Source organism: Coenobita brevimanus, chromosome 41 (genome assembly GCF_032717465.1).
Source record: "Coenobita brevimanus isolate Jiangsu-jjx chromosome 41, ASM3271746v2, whole genome shotgun sequence".
NCBI classification, from domain to species: Eukaryota; Metazoa; Arthropoda; class Malacostraca; order Decapoda; family Coenobitidae; genus Coenobita; species Coenobita brevimanus.
The window spans coordinates 18,484,742-18,506,524 of NC_136994.1; the positions used below are offsets into that span (position 1 = coordinate 18,484,742).

Consider the following 21,783-nt stretch of genomic DNA (forward strand, 5'->3'; position numbering starts at 1 on the left):
ACCAGGTTATGCATCTTAGCTAGGTTATGCATCTTGATTAGAGGTTATGCATCTTAATTAGAGGTTATGCATCTTAATTAGAGGTTATGCATCTTAATTAGAGGTTATGCATTTTAATTAGAGGTTATGCATCTTAATTAGAGGTTATGCATCTTAATTAGAGGTTATGCATCTTAATTAGCCAGGTTATGCATCTTAAATAGCTAGGTTATGCATATTAGGTTATGCATTTAAGTAGGGTCGTTCATCTTAAGTTATGCATTTTTTTTTTATCGCTGTTGTTATAAGAGGAATTGTTTACCAAGAAGTGTTTATCAGGAGTTGGCATCATGATCTATTTCTCAAGATTATGTGATGTGAAGCGAGGTAGTGATAAAAGATCTTAAACATTCATAAACACGCTTCCATAATGATTAAATACCTCGATTCACTGTATTTTAACGTTATTGACCAGTTTTAATATTCTGGGTAAGTTTATTTTTGTAGTTTTTGTTAGCTGTGTGAGTGAAGATAGAAGTATAAATAACTGATCTTACACTCGACTTGAAATTTAAAAATGTTTATGAATTTGGCGCCGAATCTCTTGGCGGTGCAGACAGGCAAATTTACTCTATATATATAGAAAAACCCTGAGACGGTTTAGAATATTCGTTGTTCATTTCCCACTCCATATGATACAAAATATTAGTGTATAGTAAATGAGAGATATGTTTTAATTGTAATACTGAGAAATTGAGGCAAGATTTAAAAGTCCTGAGAGCAAGATTGTCCAGCCTCCGAAGCTGCCTTATATGGCGATCTGCCAAGCTGGCTTCATGCAATCTGGTACGGGTATTATTTTAAGTTTTTGGGGTGCTTTTATGCCTTAGAACCCCGGCTGTGTTATATATCGGGGCATAAAAACATGAGGTACTTATGGCATGAAGTGTAGTAAGTGCTGGTAAGTGGAAGTTGCGTTAAATAAGTGGTAAATGTGAGACGTTGATAGTGTACGATACGTTGGGCGGGCTAGAGGGGGGACGGGCAGGGGGGGGTAAGATCAGTGCCGCGCCGACCGTGCTCCTGGACGGGTGGGTTTCTCTCGCCGGGTTGTTGTGTGCTTGTGTGCCGCCTCTGCCCCCACCCCCCTCCTCCTGGATAAAATACAGATAAAAACACACATAAATAACAATCTTTAGACGACCATGGAGTACCCTAACGACCCCAACGAGTACATGGAGCCGGAGGAGGAGTGGGAGAGGGAGGGACTGTTGGACCCCGCCTGGGAGAAACAGCAGAAGAAGGTGAGAGAGGCTGATTCCTCCATTTATCGTATTTTCTCACTTATTTCCTCGTTTAGCCTTATTTTCCTCACTGTTTCCCTGCGTAGTAGATTTCCTGTTACCGTTATTTTATCCTTCATGGAAATTTCACCTCTCGGTTCACACATTTCCTGCTTATTTTCCCATTTCTCGTATTTTCCGCGCATTTCCGTGTTTATCAGTATTTTCCTTCAATTTCCTCGTTTATCAGAGCTTTCCTTCTCGTTTATTTCCTTGTTCTCTGTTACCTGTTCGTTATCAGGTGATGCTAACGTTCGTATTCCCCCATTTATCGTATTTTCCAGTCGTATTTTCCATTTACTTCCTCCTTTATCGATTTTTTCTTCCGTATCCTCGTGTATTTTTTCATTTATCTTCGTTTATTCGTTGATATATCCTCTCTCATCCCGGGTTTCACTCAGCATCATCTCATCTTGTGCCCAAATCCTGCTGTTTGTTTTTCTTGACGTTTTCCTGTTTATATTTTTTCCTCTTCTATTGTTTATTTATTTATTTACTTTAATTTCGTCCTTTCCTTCCCTTTTCGTTATTAGTTATTTTGTTTATATTATTTTCCAGTTTTTAGTTAATTTCTAATCACTATTTTTTTTCCTTTTGCTTTATATAATTATTTCTGTATCTGATTTGCCTTTTCCCACATTCGTTAAGGGAGATTTATTTAATTTATACATAGTTATTGTGGTGTCATGTCTGTATTTTTGTATTTTCATGTATTTTTATCCTGTTTATCACGTTTTAGTCATCTCACTTCCAATTTATTAAGTTTTTTAATTGATTTGTTTCTTTTGTATATATTGCCTTTTTTTCTTTTTGTCTTAGTTTCCCCTGTTTATTGTTATCCAATTTCTGTTTCATTGTATATTTATTTCTTGTTTCATAGTTTTTGTCTTTATCTTGTTTCTTTATTCATTCTGTTAATATATTGTGTTGGTAATTATTTCCTGTTTTATTATTTATTTTGGTTTATGTGTCCAGTTAATGTTCTTTATTCCTGCCTTGTTATACCTCCAAGAAGGTGTTCATTTTACGGTACCAGTATGTCTTGATTGCATTGTTCTCGTGTTATTTATTTTCTAGACCTTTTACTTTCTCTTCTCTCCATTATGCTAGTGACTTCTTTCTTTCTTTCTTTCTTTTCTCCCTCCTTTTATTTTTATTTCGTGTCTTAACTGGGTCTTGTTTCCATATTTATTTTTATTCTCTTCCTTATTTCCTTTTCCCGATTCCTTCAGTTATATTTTATACCAACACCTTCCTATTTCGACAGTCTTGGTCATCTTTCATTCATCTGTTTTCTTCCCTTTTCCCATATATATATATTTTTTTGTTCAAGTTATCCTTATTGTCTTGCCATTTCTCAGTATTTCCTTATTCTCTTCTCCCTTTCTTCAGTCTCTTTTCTCCCTTCTCCCTTTCTTCAGTCTTTTCTCTCTTCTCCCTTTCTTCAGTCTCTTTTCTCCCTTCTCCCTTTCTTCAGTCTCTTTTCTCCCTTCTCCCTTTCTTCAGTCTTTTCTCTCTTCTCCCTTTCTTCAGTCTCTTTTCTCCCTTCTCCCTTTCTTCAGTCTCTTTTCTCCCTTCTCCCTTTCTTCAGTCTCTTTTCTCCCTTCTCCCTTTCTTCAGTCTCTTTTCTCCCTCTTCCCTTTCTTCAGTCTCTTTTCTCCCTTCTCCCTTTCTTCAGTCTCTTTTCTCCCTTCTCCCTTTCTTCAGTCTCTTTTCTCCCTTCTCCCTTTCTTCAGTCTCTTTTCTCCCTTCTCCCTTTCTTCAGTCTCTTCTCCCTTCTCCCTTTCCTCCATGTTCTTTCAGTCTGCTTTCTCAGTCTCAGTTTTCTAGGCACTACTACTACTACCTCTACTACCACTGCTGCTACTACTACTGTCACTACTACTATTACTATTACTACCACTACTACGAGATATGTGGTTGTGAAGTTTGGTTGTTGCATTATATATTACCAGTTTTCCCTCCTCTCTCTCTCTTTCTCTCTCTCTCTCTCTCTCTCTCACACACACACACACACACACACACACACACACACACACACACACACACACACACACCAATCTACCTGTGTTAATCTGTGCCTATCCATTATCTGTATATCCCTTTGCAACTGGACTCTCTCTCTCTCTCTCTCTCTCTCTCTCTCTCTCTCTCTTAGTGAAGGGGTTAATGAAGGCTTTATCTAACCCCTTCAGTCCCAAAAGTCCAAATTGAAAAAAAGGCACCAAATTATGAATAAAATGAAAAAAAAAAGTCCATGGATAGAAAAGGTCAATTGATCCTTTGTTTCTCTGTTATTCACATTGTTATTCATTTGTCATATTTCTTCGTTTTTCCTCCTGGTTTTTCGTCTTCAGTTTTATTTATTACTTCTTTGTTATTCAGTTATTCATCTTGGCTTTATTCATTGTGGTCATATTTCTTTCTTCTTTGTTATTCAGTTATTCATCTTGGCTTTATTCATTGTGGTCGTATTTCTCTCTTTGTTATTCAGTTATTCATCTTGGCTTTATTCATTGTGGTCATATTTCTCTCTTTGTTATTCAGTTATTCATCTTGGCTTTATTCATTGTGGTCGTATTTCTCTCTTTGTTATTCAGTTATTCATCTTGGCTTGATTCATTCTGGTCATATTTCTCTCTTCTTTGTTATACAGTTATTCATCTTGGCTTTATTCATTGTGGTCATATTTCTCTCTTTGTTATTCAGTTATTCATCTTGGCTTTATTCATTGTGGTCGTATCTCTCTCTTCTTTGTTATTCAGTTATTCATCTTGGCTTTATTCATTGTACCCATATACGGTATCTTTATTGCTTCTTTTGTTATTCAGTTATTTTGGCTTTATTCAATGTGTCAGTATTTCTGTGTTGCTTTGTTCTTCAGTTATTCATCTTGGCTTTATTCATTGTGCCCAAATATCTTTACTACTTCTTTGTTATTCAGTTATCATGGCTTATTCATTGTGTATATTTCTGTGTTGCTTTGTTCTTCACTTATCTTGTGCCCATATTTCATTCATTGTTATTCAGTTATTCATCTTGGTTTTATTCATTGTGTTCATATTAAATTTTTTATCTTCTGGTTTCTCCAATTTTATCTCCCTATTTCATATATTTTTTCCATCTCCCTATTTCATATATTTTTTCCTGCTTCCCTATTCTCCTTTTATTCATTTTTCGTATTCCTCAGTTCCCAGTTTGTCATTATTAATTTTCCCTTTACTCATTTTTTTCCTTCCTCATTTACTCTCCTCTTTTACCATGTCACCCTGTTTAATTCATTTACACAGCTACATATATACATGTATAGGTTACATACATACATATAGGTTGCATATATACCATACATACATAGGTTACACACACACACACACATAGGTCCCATACATACATACATAGGTTACATACGTTTACATAAGTTGCATACACACATACATGTATTGGTTACATACATAGGTTGCATACATATGTAGGTTTCATACATACATACATACTGTTTCATAGTATACATATATACCGGTACATAGGTTACATACATACGTAAGTTGCATACATATATACATACATAGGTTACATACATTCACATAGGTTGCATACACACATACATGCATTGGTAACGTACATTGGTTGCATACATACATATAGTGTTTCATAGCCTACATACAGTACATACATACATAGGTTACATACATACATAAGTTGCATACATATATATACATACATAGGTTAACATACATAGCCTACACTGAACTCGAAATACTCTCCTCTTCCTTTCGTATTTCCTTTATGTTATTCTTCCCAAATACTTCCTGTTATATTAAGTTCCCTATGTTTTCCCAGTTACCTTTGTGTTTTGTTTTTCCTGTTACCGGTGTGTGTTTTTCCTGTTACCGGTGTGTGTTTTTCCTGTTACCGGTGTGTGTGTGTTTTTCCTGTTTCCGGCGTGTGTTTTTCCTGTTACCGGTGTGTGTTTTTCCTGTTACCGGCGTGTGTTTTTCCTGTTACCGGTGTGTGTTTTTCCTGTTACCGGCGTGTGTTTTTCCTGTTACCGGCGTGTGTTTTTCCTGTTACCGGTGTGTGTTTTTCCTGTTACCGGCGTGTGTTTTTCCTGTTACCAGTGTGTTTTTCCTGTTACCGGTGTGTTTGTTTTTCCTGTTACCGGTGTTTTTTTTTTTTTTTTCCTGTTCCCGGTGTTATTTTCCTCTGCTCTTCCTGTCTCGTTCCCACCTCACTCATTCTCGTTCCACTCATTTCCTCTTTGATAAGGTGATAAAAGTGAGGTTAAACAGAAGCCTTAGATACACGCATACCTGTCACCTCTGCCACTTACCACACATACATATATACACACAAACATATACACACATACATACATTGACACATGCATATATACGTACATACATACAGAAACATACATACGCCCACGCATACATACATACGTACGCTTAGTCATGTATACTGTACATACATATATACATACATACATAGACCTACATGCATACGTATATACCGTACGTACATACATATCCATACAGTCATATATACGATACATACATATATACACACACACACACACACACACACACACACACACACACACACACACACACACACACACACACACACACACGCGCCTATCTTTCGTCTGAACTAAGCAAATATTTATGGTGGGTTGGTTAGATATGAAAGTGTGAATTATTGACAAGTGGGTCACAACTTTGATTTTTTTGTTTTTGAATTTCTATCGTACTTAAGAAGGTTAGATGTCGTAAGTTCGTTTTTCATATGCGTAAGACGGTTTTAAGGAATGTGTTATGTGCCTTGAAATTTCTTAACACCGCTTCCGTGGGGACTTTTTCTGGACTCGCACGTCTGTATTATTGAGAGAGAGAGAGAGAGCATGGTAGAGGGAAGTGGTAAATGAAAGTGAATGAGAAATAAAAGGATTGAAGGGAAGGAGGAATGAGAGAGAGAGAGAGAGAGAGAGAGAAAAGAAGGGGGAATGTGAGGTAAGGAGGAAAATGAATGAGAAAGGAAATGAGGATGGAAGAGAAGGAGGAATGTGTGAAAGGAGGAGGGAAGAGATAGGGAGGGAAAGGGAGGATGGAGGGAGGAATGGCGAGGGAGAGAGAGGGGGAGGAGGGAGGGAGGAGTGTGCTACTGATACCGTTATGGTCAGGTTAGGTGGTGGTGGGAGGAGAGAGGGAGGGACGGGTGGAGAATTGCTGGAGAAGAAAGGGAGAGGGAGGGATGGTTGAAGAGTTGATGGAGGGAAGAAAGGGAGAGGGAGGGACGGGTGGAGAGCTGATGGAGAGAAGAAAGGGAGAAAGAGGGAGGGAAGGGTGAAGAACTGATGGAGAGAGGGAGGAAAGGGAGAGAAAGAGAGAGGGACGGGTGAAGAATTGATGGAGAGAGGGAGGAAAGGGAGAGAAAGCGGGGTGAAGGAAGGAAAGAGAAAAGTAGAGAAGGAAGATGGTGATAGGAAGGGGGAAGTTGGAGATGGAGAGAGAGAGAGAGAATGGAAGTGGAGAGAGATGGAAGAAAGCAGTAAGAGAGGAAAGATATTAAGGGAAAGGTAGGTCGAGAGAGAGAGAGAGAGAGAGAGAGAGAGAGAGAGAGAGAGGAGGGTTACTTGGAAGAAATTAGGTCTGGCAGTGTGATATGTGGGGCTTTATGTATTTTTTATCAGTTCCCCCTTGAAGGTTTTGTGTTGCCCGTTTTCTTTGTTTCTCCTCATAGGCCCCTCTCTCTCTCTCTCTCTCTCTCTCCATTTTTCCTACCCTCCTTCCTCCCATATCTCTCCCTCCCTCCCCCTCCCCTCCCCTATCGTTCCATATATAGCCACCATAGAAGAGGGGTGTGGGTGGGTGTAGGGAAGGGGGAGGGGGTGGAAGGTATGGTTGGAGAGAGAGAGAGAGAGAGAGAGAGAGAGAGAGAGAGAGAGAGAGAGAGAGAGAGGGAGAGAGAGAGCAGTGTTAAAAAAGGATAGGAAGGGGTGTCGATGGGTGTAGTGGTGAGAGAGAGAGAGAGAGAGAGAGAGAGAGAGAGAGAGAGAGAGAGAGGTGGGAGAGGGGGAAGGTAGGGTTAGGATGGTTGTGTAGGGTAGGGGAGAGGCTGAAGGTATGGAGAGAGAGAGAGAGAGAGAGGGGGGGGGGTAGGTGGGATGTGGCTGTTCTGGGATATCTAAAATTAATTCTCACTTTTGGCTCATTGACTGGATTCTAGACTGACTGGGAAACTCTCTCTCTCTCTCTCTCTCTCTCTCTCTCTCTCTCTCTCTCTCTCTCTCTCTCTCACCCCTTCCTCACGAGTACCACAGGTGTTATCTTTACTACCCAACACTTGTGGTAGCACTGTTGCTCACCTCACCACCCTCTTGCTCACTTTCTTTATTTTCACACTTTCTCATGGCCTTGGGTTTTTTTTTTTTTTGTCGGTTTTCTTACAGATGTTAATTTTGACCTTGCTGTTTCAGTTTCTCTCTCTCTCTCTCTCTCACACACACACACACACACACACACACACACACACACACACACACACACACACACACACACATACACACACACACGTAATTCTTTCATCAACAGACTGACATATTTTACTCCAGTCTCTCCCTGCCACCGATCCTTCCTTCTCTGTCTTTTTCTCTCTCCCTCCATTCTTTCTCTCCACTCCCTCCCTGCCGTCTCTCCCTCTCTCCCTCCATTCTTTATTCTCCCTTCTTTCCTACTCTTTCACTTCCTTCCTTCCGTCCTTTCTGATTTCCTTCCTTCCTTCCTTCCATATTTCCTTCCTTCCTTCCTTCCTTATTTCCTTCCTTCCTTCCTTCCTTATTTCCTTCCTTCCTTCCGTCCTTTCTTCTTTCCTTCCCTATATTTCCCTTCCTCTTTCTTCTCTACTCTTCTCTCCCCTCTCTCTCATTATCACTGACTTTTCCTCCCTCACTTCGTTCGCCTTCCTTCCCTCCCTCCCTCATCTTCCTTTATCATCCTTCCCTTCCCTTTCCCCTTCATTCTCCCTCCCTTATCATTTTTTATATACCGGTACCGTACTCTCTCTCTCCCTCTCTCTCTGTCTCTGCCTTTCCCTTATCAATTTTTCATACCTTCTCCCTCCCCCCTCTCCCTGGGTGAACTCTAGGATTGGGCGTCTGTAGATAGATAGGTAGGTAGGTTGGTAGATAGGTAGGCAGGCAGGTGATAGACAGACATGTAAGTGGATAGATAGATAGATAGATAGCATATACAAATAGATACATAGAAGGGTGGAGAGAAAACGAGCATGTAGATGGATAAATAGATAGATAGGTAGATAGATAGATAGGGCCTGTAAAAGTAGTTAGGTAGATGGCTGGATAGATAGACAGATAGACAGCATAGAGGTGAGTTGAGTCATGCTAAGTAAATACAACGTAGGTATTGGTGAATGGAAATGTTTGTGGATTTACTAGATGGAGGCTTTTGGGTCAGGTTTAGAATTGACACAGATTGATGATGATGATGATGATGAGGGTGGTGAGGGGGAGGGTTGTGTTGATGGTGATGGTGATGATGATTAGGATGGTGAGGAGGAGGAGGAGGAGGAGGATTCTGTTGATGATGAGTGTGGTGAGGAGGAGGGTTGTGATGATGGTGATGGTGATGATTAGGATGGTGAGGAGGAGGAGGAGGATTGTGATGATGATGATGATGATGATGATTGGGATGGTGGGGAGGAGGAAGAGGAGGATTGTGTTGATGATGATGATGAGGGTGGTGAGGAGGAGGGTTGTGTTGATGAGGCTAATGGTGATGATGATGATGATGATTAGGATGGTGAAGAGGAGGAGGGCTGTGTTGATGATGATGATAATGATGATGATGATTAGGATGGTGAGGAGGAGGAGGAGGATTATGATGGTGATGGTGATGATGATGATTAGGATGGTGAGGAGAAGAATTGTGTTGATGAGGATAATGATGGTGATGATGATGATGGTTAGGATGGTGTTGAGGAGGATTGTGGTGGTGGTAATTCTCTCGATACTGATGGTGATGATGATAGAATGATTGTGGTTGTAAAAGTGGTGATTATGGTGATGATAATGATGGAGTGATGTACTGATAATGATGTTGAGATGGTAATGATGGTGATGACTGATATAATGATGATAAGTATTGATAAGATGGTAATGATGGTGGTGATTGTGATGATGATGGTGTGATGACAAGTTATGACTATTGTGATGTTAATGATGGTGATAAGGATGATAAGTATTGATAATGATAAGATGGTAATGATGGTTGTGATGATGATGGTGTGATTATTAACGATGACTATTGTGATGATGATGATGATAAGGATGATGGTAGGACGGTATGAAGTGTGGTGTAAGGTGATGATAGGGGAGATTATAGCCTGGTTGTGGTGATAGAGAGAATCTTCATAAAACTATCACTTAATTAGACCTATTAATCTTATATATTGGTTTATAATAAATTTTCAGGATGACTGTATAGATATGAATAGATAAGAATGTTGTTAATGAGACAGCTATTCTCTCTGTCTGTCTGTCTCTCTCTCTCTCTCTCAGTAATAATATAAAACGAGATATCTCTTCATTTCATGTTTTATTTTGAGTTTGCGTCTCAAAACACACTCTCACTCTCTCTCTCTCTCTCTCTCTCTCTCTCTCTCTCTCTCAGTGTGTGTGTGTGTGTGTGTGTGTGTGTGTGTGTGTGTGTGTGTGTGTGTGTGTGTGTAATAAGGAAATAGGTGTGCTGAGGAATTTAGGGTACACGTGTACACTTAAGTGCGTTTGTATGTATGTTTGTCAATGTGTATGTGTGTGCGTGTACGGAAACGGGAGCGCACACACACACACACACACACACACACACACACACACACACACACACACACACACACACACACACACACACACACACACCTGCCGTTCCAATAACCCCCCTTATAACTGGATCGCGGGAACGGGCACAAGTAAATGGCCAGAATCGTGACAAATGGAGAGAGAGAGAGAGAGAGAGAGAGACAGGAACTTTTTATTCTGATCTATAAATGAAAACCCTAACATGTATTTAGTACGGACGGTGGGCTCTAGTGCCTTTTTCCCGCCAAGTTAAATAGCTGTAATTTATTTGATCGAGAAGTGGGGTGTCCTTGTGAGTATTTATTTATTTATTTATTTATTTATTTGAGGTGTCCGGAATTAAATGTTATGATTGTCTTTTCTTGTCTTCCCTTTTCTTCATGTTTTCCTTCTGTTGTGTTCCATTTCCTCTGCTTCATCCTGCATCGGCTCATCTACCTCCTCCTCCTCCTCCTCCTCCTTCTTCTCCACTTCTTCTTCTTCCTCTTCGTCTTCTCCTTCTTCCTCTTTTCATTTTCTGAGCCTTCTGCTTCCTTGATGTTGTCTTTCTTATTCTCCGTTTCTTTTTCCTCCTCCTCCTCCTCCTCCTCTTCCCTCATAATATTGTCTTTCTCATCTTTTTCCTCCCCTCCCCTCCACTCCCCATCTTCCCCCCATAAACACCAATACACCTAATCCACAATTCATCTATCTCCTTATTTAGCTTATTTTACAGACTTACCTTTTCCCTTCCACACCCATGCCTTATTTACCTATATAGGCGACTCATGTGTTCCACTGATTTACTTCCTTATTTTATGTGGTTAATGGTGTGGTTGGAGAGGTGGTTGACCAAGAACTAGGGGGTATTTGGTGGTTTTGGATTGCTCTCTCTCTCTCTCTCTCTCTCTCTCTGGTGGGGTTATGTAGGAGAGTGTTTTTATATTATTCAAGGAAGCTATGTTTTTGGTTTGGGTTCTCTCTCTCTCTCTCTCTCTCTCTCTCTCTCTCTCTCTCTCTCTCTCTCGTATAAACACACTATTTGTTTACTTTAGGCTTCTACCAATCATAATTAAGATTTTTTTTAATGCAATTTAAGACTTAATAATATTCAAACTGCTATTAACACCTTTTTAAAAAATCTCTTTACACTTTTTTGTAACGGTTGTAACACGAGATTATCCCAAGAATATGATGCTAGTCACGAAGAAGTGTTTTGGAAAGGATGTAGAGCCGTAGCACGATGTAAGTTGCAAGTGGACGAGAATCTGGGCCAATTTAGAGTAAAATAAGTTGCAATAGGACGAGAATCTGGGCCAAGTTAGAGTAAAATAAGTTGCAGAAGGAAAATCTGGGCCAAGTTAGAGTAAAAAGAGTAGTGTTGCAAATATAACAAAAAAAGGAAAGTAGTGGAGGCTGGCACCCGTCTAGAAAGAGTACTGTGTTTACCTTACGTGTTTGGAACTTGGCCTGACCCCGTTCCCTAGGTCGCCAAAACAAATGAAGGAAGGAGAGAAGGTTGTTTTGCAGGGTGACTGGGTTGTTTTGCAGGGTGACTGGGTTGTTTTGGAGGGTGACTGGGTTGTTTTGGAGAGTGAGCTGGTTGTTTTTGGAGGGGGAGCTGGTTGTTTTGGAGAGTGAGCTGGTTGTTTTTGGAGGGGGAGTTGGTTGTTTTGGAGAGTGAGCTGGTTGTTTTGGAGGGGGAGCTGGTTGTTTTGGAGAGTGAGCTGGTTGTTTTGGAGGGGGAGCTGGTTGTTTTGGAGAGTGAGCTGGTTGTTTTTGGAGGGGGAGCTGGTTGTTTTTGGAGAGTGAGCTGGTTGTTTTTGGAGGGGGAGCTGGTTGTTTTGGAGAGTGAGCTGGTTGTTTTTGGAGGGGGAGCTGGTTGTTTTGGAGGGTGAGCTGATTGTTTTGGAGAGTGAGCTGGTTGTTTTGGAGGGTGAGCTGATTGTTTTGGAGGGGGAGCTGGTTGTTTTGGTGTTTGTGGATGCCAGAAGTGGTAGGGATGGGGGAGTCAACTTGGGCATATTTGTCATGTTGAAAAGTAGAAGGGAGGAAGAAGTGAGAGGACGTGACGGAGGGAATGATGAAGGGAGGAAGTTGAGAGGAGGAGGAGCAGGGAGAAGGAAGGAAAGTGAGGGGAGGTGAAGAAGGGAATGGTGAAGGAAAGTGAGAGGAGGTGAAGAAGAGAAGAAAGTGAGAGAAGGTGAAGGAGGGAAGATTTTGAGAGGAGGTGAAGGAGGGAAGATAGTGAGAGGAGGCGAAGAAGAGAAAAAAGTGAGAGAAGGTGAAGGAGGGAAGATAGTGAGAGGAGGCGAAGGAGGGAAGGAAGCAAGAGGAGGTAAAGGAAGACAAGGAGAGGAGGTGATGGAGGGAAGAGAGAGAAGGTGAAGGAAGGAAACGAGAGGAGGTGGAGGAGGAAAAGGATCACATCAGTACGTTGACATGATTTTGTAGTTATATAAGTGCATAAAATTTTTAGTACTGTAGTTACTTTTTCGAGACTGATACCACTTAACATCTATACTCCTTTCACCTTAACTTGGCCCAGATTTTTGTTCGTGGAGCAGTATTTACCCTCCAATTTGAAAAGTGTCTCCAAAGCACACACACACACACACACACACACACACACACACACACACACACACACACACACACACACACACACACACACACACACACACACACAGAGCAAAAGTAAGGCAGTTCTGGTGTTTGTTGTGTTAATGTTTACTGCCACATGCCGAAAGGAGTGGAGTAAACACTGAATATTTGTTTTAGAGAGAGAGAGAGAGAGAGAGAGAGAGAGAGAGAGAGAGAGAGAGAGAGAGAGAGAATCACCACTTCACTCCTATAACCCAAATTTAGATACGCCTTTGACGGAGCGACGTAAAAAACAAACAAACAAACAAAACATGAGTTCCTTACCGAAATGGAGTTGAGCCTGGTGCAGTGTTTGTGTTTGTTTAATACTGTGTTTGTGTGAAAATGTTTTATCTTGGCATGAGTTTGGTCACGTCATGTCCAGTGTTTGCAGTAGGTTGTGTGTGTGTGTGTGTGTGTGTGTGTGTGTGTGTGTGTGTGTGTGTGTGTGTGATATGCAACGAATGTGTGTGTACTGTGTAGTTTGCTGTTTTTGCTAAAGGGAAAGGACTGTGTGTGTGTGTGTGTGTGTGTGTGTGTGTGATATGCAACTAATGTGTGTGTACTGTGTATGTTGCTGTTTTTGCTAAAGGGAAAGGACTGTGTGTGTGTGTGTGTGTGTGTGTGTGTGTGTGTGTGTGTGTGTGTGTGCGTGTGTGTTTTATCAAGAAAGTGAAGGGACTGAAGCGTGACCTTAAAGGAGATAGTGGGTGGTGAAGGATATGTGGATAACAGCTTGACAGATTGAGAGAGAGAGAGAGAGAGAGAGAGAGAGAGAGAGAGAGAGAATCGAAGGAGAAAGGGTGATTAAAGGGAAGAATAGTGATACGAGAGAGAGAGAGAGAGAGAATAGAATGATTGAAGTCAGGAGGAAGAAAAGAGAATCGAAAAAGAAGGGGTGAGGAAAGGGAAGAAAACTGATACGAAAGAGAGAGAGAGAGAGAGAGAGAGAAGTGGGAAGAAAAAAGAGAATCGAAGGAAAAGGTGAGGAAAAGGAAGAAACTGATACGAGAGAGAGAGAGAGAGAGAGAGAGAGAGAGAGAGAGAGAGAGAGAGACTGACCTTACCCACATCCCAGGTTTAACATTATGGAAATGAGGTAAAAGTTGAAAGAATTGTCAGACTGAGACGAATTGGAATAAAAAAAGAGAAAATTGCTCTCTTTGTTGTATATATAGAATGAGAGACTGACTAGGAGAGCGTTGGAGGGGGAGACCAAGGATGAGATGGAGGGATGGGGTGGAGAGGGATGGTGGAGATGAAGGATGAGGTGGAGAGGTGGGGTGGAGAGGTATTTGAGAGGGTGGAGAGGGGAGGGAGAGACCAAGGATGAGGTGGAGGGATGGGGTGGAGAGGTATACGAGAGGGTGGAGAGGGGAGGGGGAGATCGACCATGAGGTAAAGGGATAGGGTGGAAAGGGATAGCATATGGGGGGTGTGGGGGTTGGAGGCAGGGCAAGCTGATGGCGGAGGGCAGGGTGACATAATCAAGGAGAAAATTATATCACCAAAGGAAATGAGGTAAGTACAATAATTTACGATACAGATACAAAACGATAAATCCTTTTAAGTGTACGATAATCCTACCAAAGAGAGGGTATCAGAGAGAATTAAATCACCAAAGGAAAGGAGTTAAGTTTACAATAATTTACGATACAAATACGAAAAATATAAACTCTTTACGTGTACGATAATCAAGAAAACAACCAAAGTAAATGAGTTAAGCGTACGATAATTTACGGTACAGGTACGAAAAACTAAGATCTCAAGTGTACGATAATCAAGGAGAAAGTTAAATCACCAAAGGAAAGGAGTTAAGAGTACTATGAATTACGATACAGGTACGAAAACGATAAACTTAAGTGTACGATAATCCTCCCAAAGATACGAGACATTTTGCGACCCTGAACGTAGATTTGCGCAACAGCAACGTTGACCTTTACTGCGCATACGTTTGTCATATGCTGAACTTTGGCGTCTGGAAGTAGGGGTAGTTTTTGTAATATTGCCGTCATTGTGTGTATGTGTGTGTGTATAACCTTAAGTGTGTTAGTGTGTGTAATCCTTTGCGTGTGTGTGTGTGTGTTTGTGTAACCTTCAGTGTGTTAGTGTGTGTAATCCTTAGTGAGTGTGTGTGTGTGTGTGTGTGTGTGTGTGTGTGTGTATAACCTTAAGTGTGTGTGTGTGTGTGTGTAATCCTTAGCGTATGTGTGTGTGTGTGTGTGTGTGTGTGTGTGTGTGTGTGTGTGTGTGTGTGTGTGTGTGTGTGTGTGTGTGTGTGTGTGATCCTGTGACCTTCAATTTGTTAGTGTGTGTGTGTGTGTGTGTGTGTGTGTGTGATCCTGTAACCTTCAATTTGTCTGTTTATGTGTGTGTGTGTGTGTGTGTGTGTGTGTGTGTGTGTGTGTGTGATCCTGTAACCTTCAATTTGTCAGTGTGTGTGTGTGTGTGTGTGTGTGTGTGTAATTCTGTAACCTTGACTGTGTGATTTAGTTAACCTTTGAACTGAATGGAATGTAACTTGTTTGATTTTATGACCTTTGTGTGTGTGCGTGCTTGCGTGTGTGTGTGTGTGTGTGTGTGTGTGTGTGTGTGTGTGTGTGTGTGAGAGAGAGAGAGAGAGAGAGAGAGATTTAAAATTTGATAGGTTTTTAAAATTAAATGTTGATAATGTGTGTGAGAATATTAAATATGTGTGTGTATGTGTGTGTGTGTGTGTTAATTCCGTGGCAGCAAGTGATTATGTGTGTGTTTGTGTGTGTAAATCCCGTGACTACAAGTGATTACGTGTGTGTTTTGTAACCTACTGTAATGTCAGTGAGTTTTTGTAGTTTATAATGAAGTTGCTAATGATCTCGTGCAACTGTAGGCTTCCTCTGTGTGTGTGTGTGTGTGTGTGTGTGTGTTTTGTAGTGGTGTAAGTAAATAGTGCCTCTGCGTCATGTATATAATATTTGTAGTGCTATAAAAGTCAGAATAATAATGATGATATATAATGATGGTGATGATAAAATGATGATGTTGATGGTGATGAATTCTTTGGGTACAGATTTCTTTGTATCAGAAAATTATTTGACTTTTGTAATTATGATTTTTGCAGTACCTAGGTCTGTACGAGCTGTGTAACCGACCTAGAGGAGTAGTAGGTAATGGAACTGACCTCGATAGATAGATAGGTAGATAGATAAAGATCGATAGATATGTTAAAATACTTATATAAACACTTAAACTGATATAGGTAAACACAGGCCAGATAGATATATAGACAGACAGATAGATAGATACATAGATATATAGATAGATAGGTGTATGGGTAAGGAAGTGAATAGGGGGGAAGTTGAGGGACGTTTGTATAACCAGGCAGTGGAGCCGCCTGGTTATATGAGTGCCACCACGTGAAGGCCACCCTCTGCAGTACCTCTAACGTTAGTAAATAATGAAATTACAGAATATATAAGCGTACTGAAAAGGGGGTTAATAAGTTTTGTAATATTTATGAAGATGATGTAATATTTGGAGTCAGGTATGGAAAGTGTTTAAATTGGGCATGTCATCAGAGAGAGAGAGAGAGAGAGAGAGAGAGAGAGAGAGGTGAAAATCAGAAGGTGAAATTGGACGAATAGACAGCGAGGAATGAGAGAGAGGGAGAGAGAGAGATTCCGGGTGTGACGAAGTGAGGTATTGTCTAGATATTTTATCAGTGTTGGAAAAATGTGTGTGTGTGTGTGTGTGTGTGTGTGTGTGTGTGTGTGTGTGTGTGTCAATCTTCAATCTATATCAGTGTGTCTACATGCCATGCTGTCTTCCTACCTACCTGTCTAATTGTCTATGAGCCTACCTACTTACCTGCCTACCACCCACGTACCTTCTCACCCACCTGTCTACCATTACCTACCTACTTACATACCCATCCACCCTCCAACCAACCTACCTTCTACCTACCTACCTACCTACCTGCCTGCCTACCTACCTACCTACTTACATACCTACCTACCTGCCTACCCATCCATCAAATAGGTATAAACGTGGGCGATCGTCTGCCTTACCTTGAGCCAAATGACCCAAAGGTGCACTACCCCCCCCCTCTCTCTCTCTCTCTCTCTCTCTCTCTCTCTCTCTCTCACCTACCTTCATACTCTCATCCTTCCCTCTCTCTCCCAATCCCCTCTCCATTTTTCTTCTCATTCTTCCTTCTCTTCCGTCTCCCTTCCATCTCCCTCCCCCCCCATTCCCTACCCCTTTTCATCCCCCCATATCTCTCCCTTTCTCCTCCCTTCTCTATACCTCTCCCTTCCTCCTCCCTTCACCCTTCCCCCACCCTTTTCCATACCCCTTCCTTCCTCCTCCCTTCTCATTTCACCCTCCCTTCTCCCCTCCTCCTCTCTTCACCCTCCCTTCTTCATACCCCTTCCTTCCTCCTCCCTTCTCCATACTCCTCCCTTCTCCATGCCCCTCCCTTCTCCATGCCCCTCCCTTCTCCATGCCCCTCCCTTCTCCATACCTCTCCCTTCCTCATACCTCTCTCTTCCTCCTCCCTTCTCCATACCCCTCCCTTCCTCCTCCCTTCTCCCTCCCTTCTCTATACCCCTCCCTTCCTCCTCCCTTCTCCCTCCCTTCTCTATACCCCTCCCTTCCACCTCCCTTCTCCATACCCCTCCCTTCCACCTCCCTTCTCCATACCCCTCCCTTCCTCCTTCCTTCTCCCTCCCTTCTCTATACCCCACCCTTCCTCCTCCCTTCTCTCCCTCTGACCTCCTTCCCATCTCTCACGCTTTCACTTTTTAACCTACCTTGCCCTCTTTCTTCCTTCATTCCTTCTTTCCTCCTTCATTCCTTCTTTATTCCTTCATTCCATATTCGTTCTTCCTTCATTCCATATCTCATTCCTTCATTCCTTCGTTTATACTTCATTCCTTCTTTCCTCCTTCATTCCTTTTTTCCTTCATTCTATATTCCTTCGTCCTTCATTCCGTATCTCATCCTTCATTCTATTTTCCTTCATTCTATTTTCCTTCTTCATTCCTTCTTTTTTCCTTCATTCTGTTTTCCTTCTTCATTCCATATCTCATCCTTCATTCCTTCTTTTCTTCCTTCCTTCCTTCATTCCTTTCCTTCTCATCTTAATTTTTTTTTTCATATTTTCCTACATAGGCTTTTTAAATCAATGTACTCCTTTCACTATCATTTTCCTTCTTTCCTTCATTTTTCCTGTCTTCCTTCCTTCTTCGTATTTCCTTCATTTTCCGTCCTTTCATTTTTCCTTCCTTCATTTTCCTTCCTTCCTTCCTTCTTTAGTCCTTCCATTCTTCATTTTCCGACCTTCATTTTCTCGTCCTTCCGTAATAATAATATTAATAATAATAATAATATCGGTAATAATGATATAAAATTGTAATATAGTTTTAGGTTGAAGGCTAAACCAATCATAGACCGGATAAGGGAACTGTTAGAGAGAGAGAGAGAGAGTGAGAGTGAGAGAGAGAGAGAGAGTGTGAGAGAGAGAGACTGATTGCACTGATTTATTGGTATGCTGATAGACGGTGAGGTTAAGAGAGAGAGAGAGAGAGAGAGAGAGAGAGACTGATTGCACTGGTAAATTGGTAAGGTATGCTGATTGACGAAGAGAGAGAGAGAGAGAGAGAGAGACTGATTGCACTGGTAAATTGGTAAGGTATTATGCTGATTGACGAAGAGAGAGAGAGAGAGAGGAGAAAGATTGAAGAGAAGCTAAAGAAGAAAAAGGAGGGAAATGAGGAATGATGATGATGATGCTAGAGAGAGAGAAGAAAAAGGAGGATGAGAGAATGACCCCTGAAGAGAGAAGAGAGAAATTAAAGTAATGAAATAAAAGTGAGTGCATGGTAAAGAGAAGAATGACATAAATGGTGCGTTACACAGAGGTCCTTGTCTCTGCCTCGTAATTGGGTGGTTAGAGAGAGAGAGAGAGAATTTACAATCTTTTTTTTTAGGGTTGTTCGACGTAACTGTTAGAAAAACGTTATTACAGATGTTTGAAAGAGAGAGAGAGAAAGAGAGAGAGAGAGAGAGAGGTGGATCTACTCTCTCTCACTCTAATTCCTATCTTACAACCCATCCCTTTATCCAATGTCTCCCTCAAATACGTGTCTCTCTCTCTCTCTCTCTCTCTCTCTCTCTCTCTCTCTCACTTATTATCTCACAACCCATCCTTTTATCCAGTGTCTTCCCCAATTAACCCTTCTCTCTCTCTCTCTCTCTCTCTCTCTCTCTCTCTCTCTCTCTCTCTCTCTCTCTCTCTCTCTCTCTCTCTCGTGCTACCTAGCCAAATGGTATATGGAGTAGGTTAGCTATTTATTTCTGTCTGTCTGTCTGTCTGTCGGGCTGTCTAATGCTACTTCCTTTTCCTGGTTCTCTCTCTCTCTCTCTCTCTCTCTCTCTCTCTCTCTCTCTCTCTCTCTCTCTCTCTCTCTCTCATTTATTTATTTATATTTGTTCATAGAGAGAGAGAGAGAGGTGGGGAGGGTAAGGAAGTGGGGAGGAATAAGGAGGAGGAAAGAAGGGAGGGAGATAACGACATGGAGGGAAAAGGGAGAAGGAAGGAATGAAGGAAGAATGGATGAAGGAAATAAAGGAGGGAGATGGATGGATGAAGGACGATTGAAGGAGAGAGAGAGAGAGAGAGAGAGAGAGAGAGATGGAAAGGGAGGAGTAAAAGGAATGTGTGAAATGAGTGTTTGAGAGAGAGAGAGAATGACGTCACACAGCCTCCCTCTCATTTCATAGCCTCATCAAAATCTCTCTCTCTCTCTCTCTCTCTCTCTCTCTCTCTCATTTCGTCTTATTATTATTTTCTTTTTTCATGTCTTCTATTTTATGTTCTCTCTCTCTCTCTCTCTCTCTCTCTCTCTCTCTCTCTCTCTCTCTCTCTCTCTCTCTCTCTTTAATGCACCTAACAACCCCTGATTATTTTCGCTGTTGGAAATACCATGTTAAGTGGCTCTCGATGGTGGTAGTTGTGGTAGTTAAGTGGATAGTGGTAGTTGTGGTAGGTGAATGAATGTTGGTGGTTGTAAAGTTGGTGTTGGTAGTTGTGGTAGTTGGTGGTAGGTGTGGTTGCTAAGGGGTTGTGGTAGGTTGGTGGTAATAGTTGGTAGTTAAATTGTGGTAGGTAATTTTGGTAGTTAAATTGTGGTAGGTAATTTTGGTAGTTGAATTGTGGTAGGTAATGTTTGTTGGTAGTTGAATTGTGGTAGGTAATGGTTGAATTGTGGTAGATAATGTTGGTAGTTGAATTGTGGTAGATAATGTTGATAGTTGAATTGTGGTAGGTAATGTTGGTAGTTAAATTGTGGTAGGTAATGTTGGTAGTTGAGTTCTGGTAGATAATGTTGGTAGTTGAATTGTGGTAGGTAATGTTGGTAGTTGAATTGTGGTAGGTAATGTTGGTAGTTGAATTGTGGTAGGTAATGTTGGTAGTTGAATTGTGGTAGGTAATGTTGGTAGTTGAATTGTGGTAGGTAATGTTGGTAGTTGAATTGTGGTAGGTAATGTTGGTAGTTGAATTGTGGTAGGTAATGTTGGTAGTTGAATTGTGGTAGGTAATGTTGGTAGTTAAATTGTGGTAGATGTCTTCTTTTCTATTTGGGCAGGTGACCGGAGGTAGGGAAAGATAGGGGCCAGGATATGTGAGAGAGAGAGAGAGAGAGAGAGTTAATGATTGATAGTGTTATGTTGAAAAGAGCTGCAATTATTATTATTATTATTATTATTGTTACCCTATTATTATTATTATTATTATTATTACCTTATTATTATTATTATTATTATTACCTTATTATTATTATTATTATTATTATTATTACCATTATTATTATTGTTACCTTATTATTATTATTATTATTATTTTTATTATTATAGTAGTAGTTGTTGTAGTAGTAAGTGCTCATAGTAGTAGCAGTAGTCATAGTAATAGCAGTAACGGCAGTAATAGTAGTAGTGGTAGTAGTAGTTGTAGTAGTAATAGTGATAGTAATAGTGTTGGTGGTAGTAGGAGTGGTGGTTTGGGCATCTGCTAAGTGGAGTAATTTTAGCTACCTTGCCTCACCCCTGTTCCTCGGTCTGCATCTCCTTCTCCTCTTCCTCAATACAATTCCCTTTTTACGCTAACTTGGCCTAAAATTGCTGTCTCTCCACCTTGAATGCGGAGTTGTAAAATTTAATAATAGAATATGATGCTAGTCACGAAGAAGTGCTGTGGAAAGGACGCAAGAGTTGTAGTATAAGCAAGAAGGACTAAAATCTGGGCCAAGATAAGGGAAAAGAACACTAATGGCCTCGTAGATAAGTAGGTGAAAGTAGATGTGTAGGTAACGTGATCGTACTGAAGGGGCTAACGTATCGTTGAATAAATAGGAAAGGGAAAGGTGTTAAGGGTTCTCCTAGGTCCACCAGAACATCATTTAGCTTTGTAAATAGTGGTGAAAGTGTTGTTGTTGTTGTTGTTGTTGTTGTTGTTGTTTGTTTTCCATCTCTGTACCCCATCCGTTTGTACCCTGCCATACTCGCTCCTTGTACCCCACCCCCCTCTCTCTCCTGCTGTGTACCTTCATGAATCATCTATCTATTTATCTATTGCCAAACGCCTTAATCCCGTTGGGGTGGCCACAAACAAATCGCCTCCATGTCGCCCTGTCCAACGCCATTTCACTGCCCTGCTCCCAGCTCACACCCCCCTCTCTCATATATATACTGTACCTCTCCACTCCATCCCTCTTGTACTACCTTCATATTTACCTACCTATCGATCTATCTACCTCTCATCCCTATTCTTATTTATCTACTCCTGTTACAAGTTCTTTGCCTTTATTTCTCTCTCTCTCTCTCTCTCTCTCTCTCTCTCTCCATCTTGAATTTTCTACTACCTCCCTCCATTCCTACTTTTCTTTCTACTTACCTACCTCCTCTCATCCCTTTCCTCACTTATATACT

The 21,783-nt window shown here is 41.1% G+C and overlaps 1 protein-coding gene across 1 annotated transcript in view; it reads left to right on the forward strand.

Moving 5' to 3' along the window:
- Positions 1-1,033: 1,033 nt before the first annotated feature.
- Actn (alpha actinin) overlaps positions 1,034-21,783 on the forward strand; it is a 76,948-nt gene continuing 56,198 nt past the window's right edge. Inside the window, exon 1 of the mRNA XM_080270558.1 lies at positions 1,034-1,283. Within this exon, the coding sequence (XP_080126684.1) occupies positions 1,185-1,283 (99 nt within the window). The 5' untranslated portion in view covers positions 1,034-1,184. The remainder of the gene's footprint in view (positions 1,284-21,783) is intronic.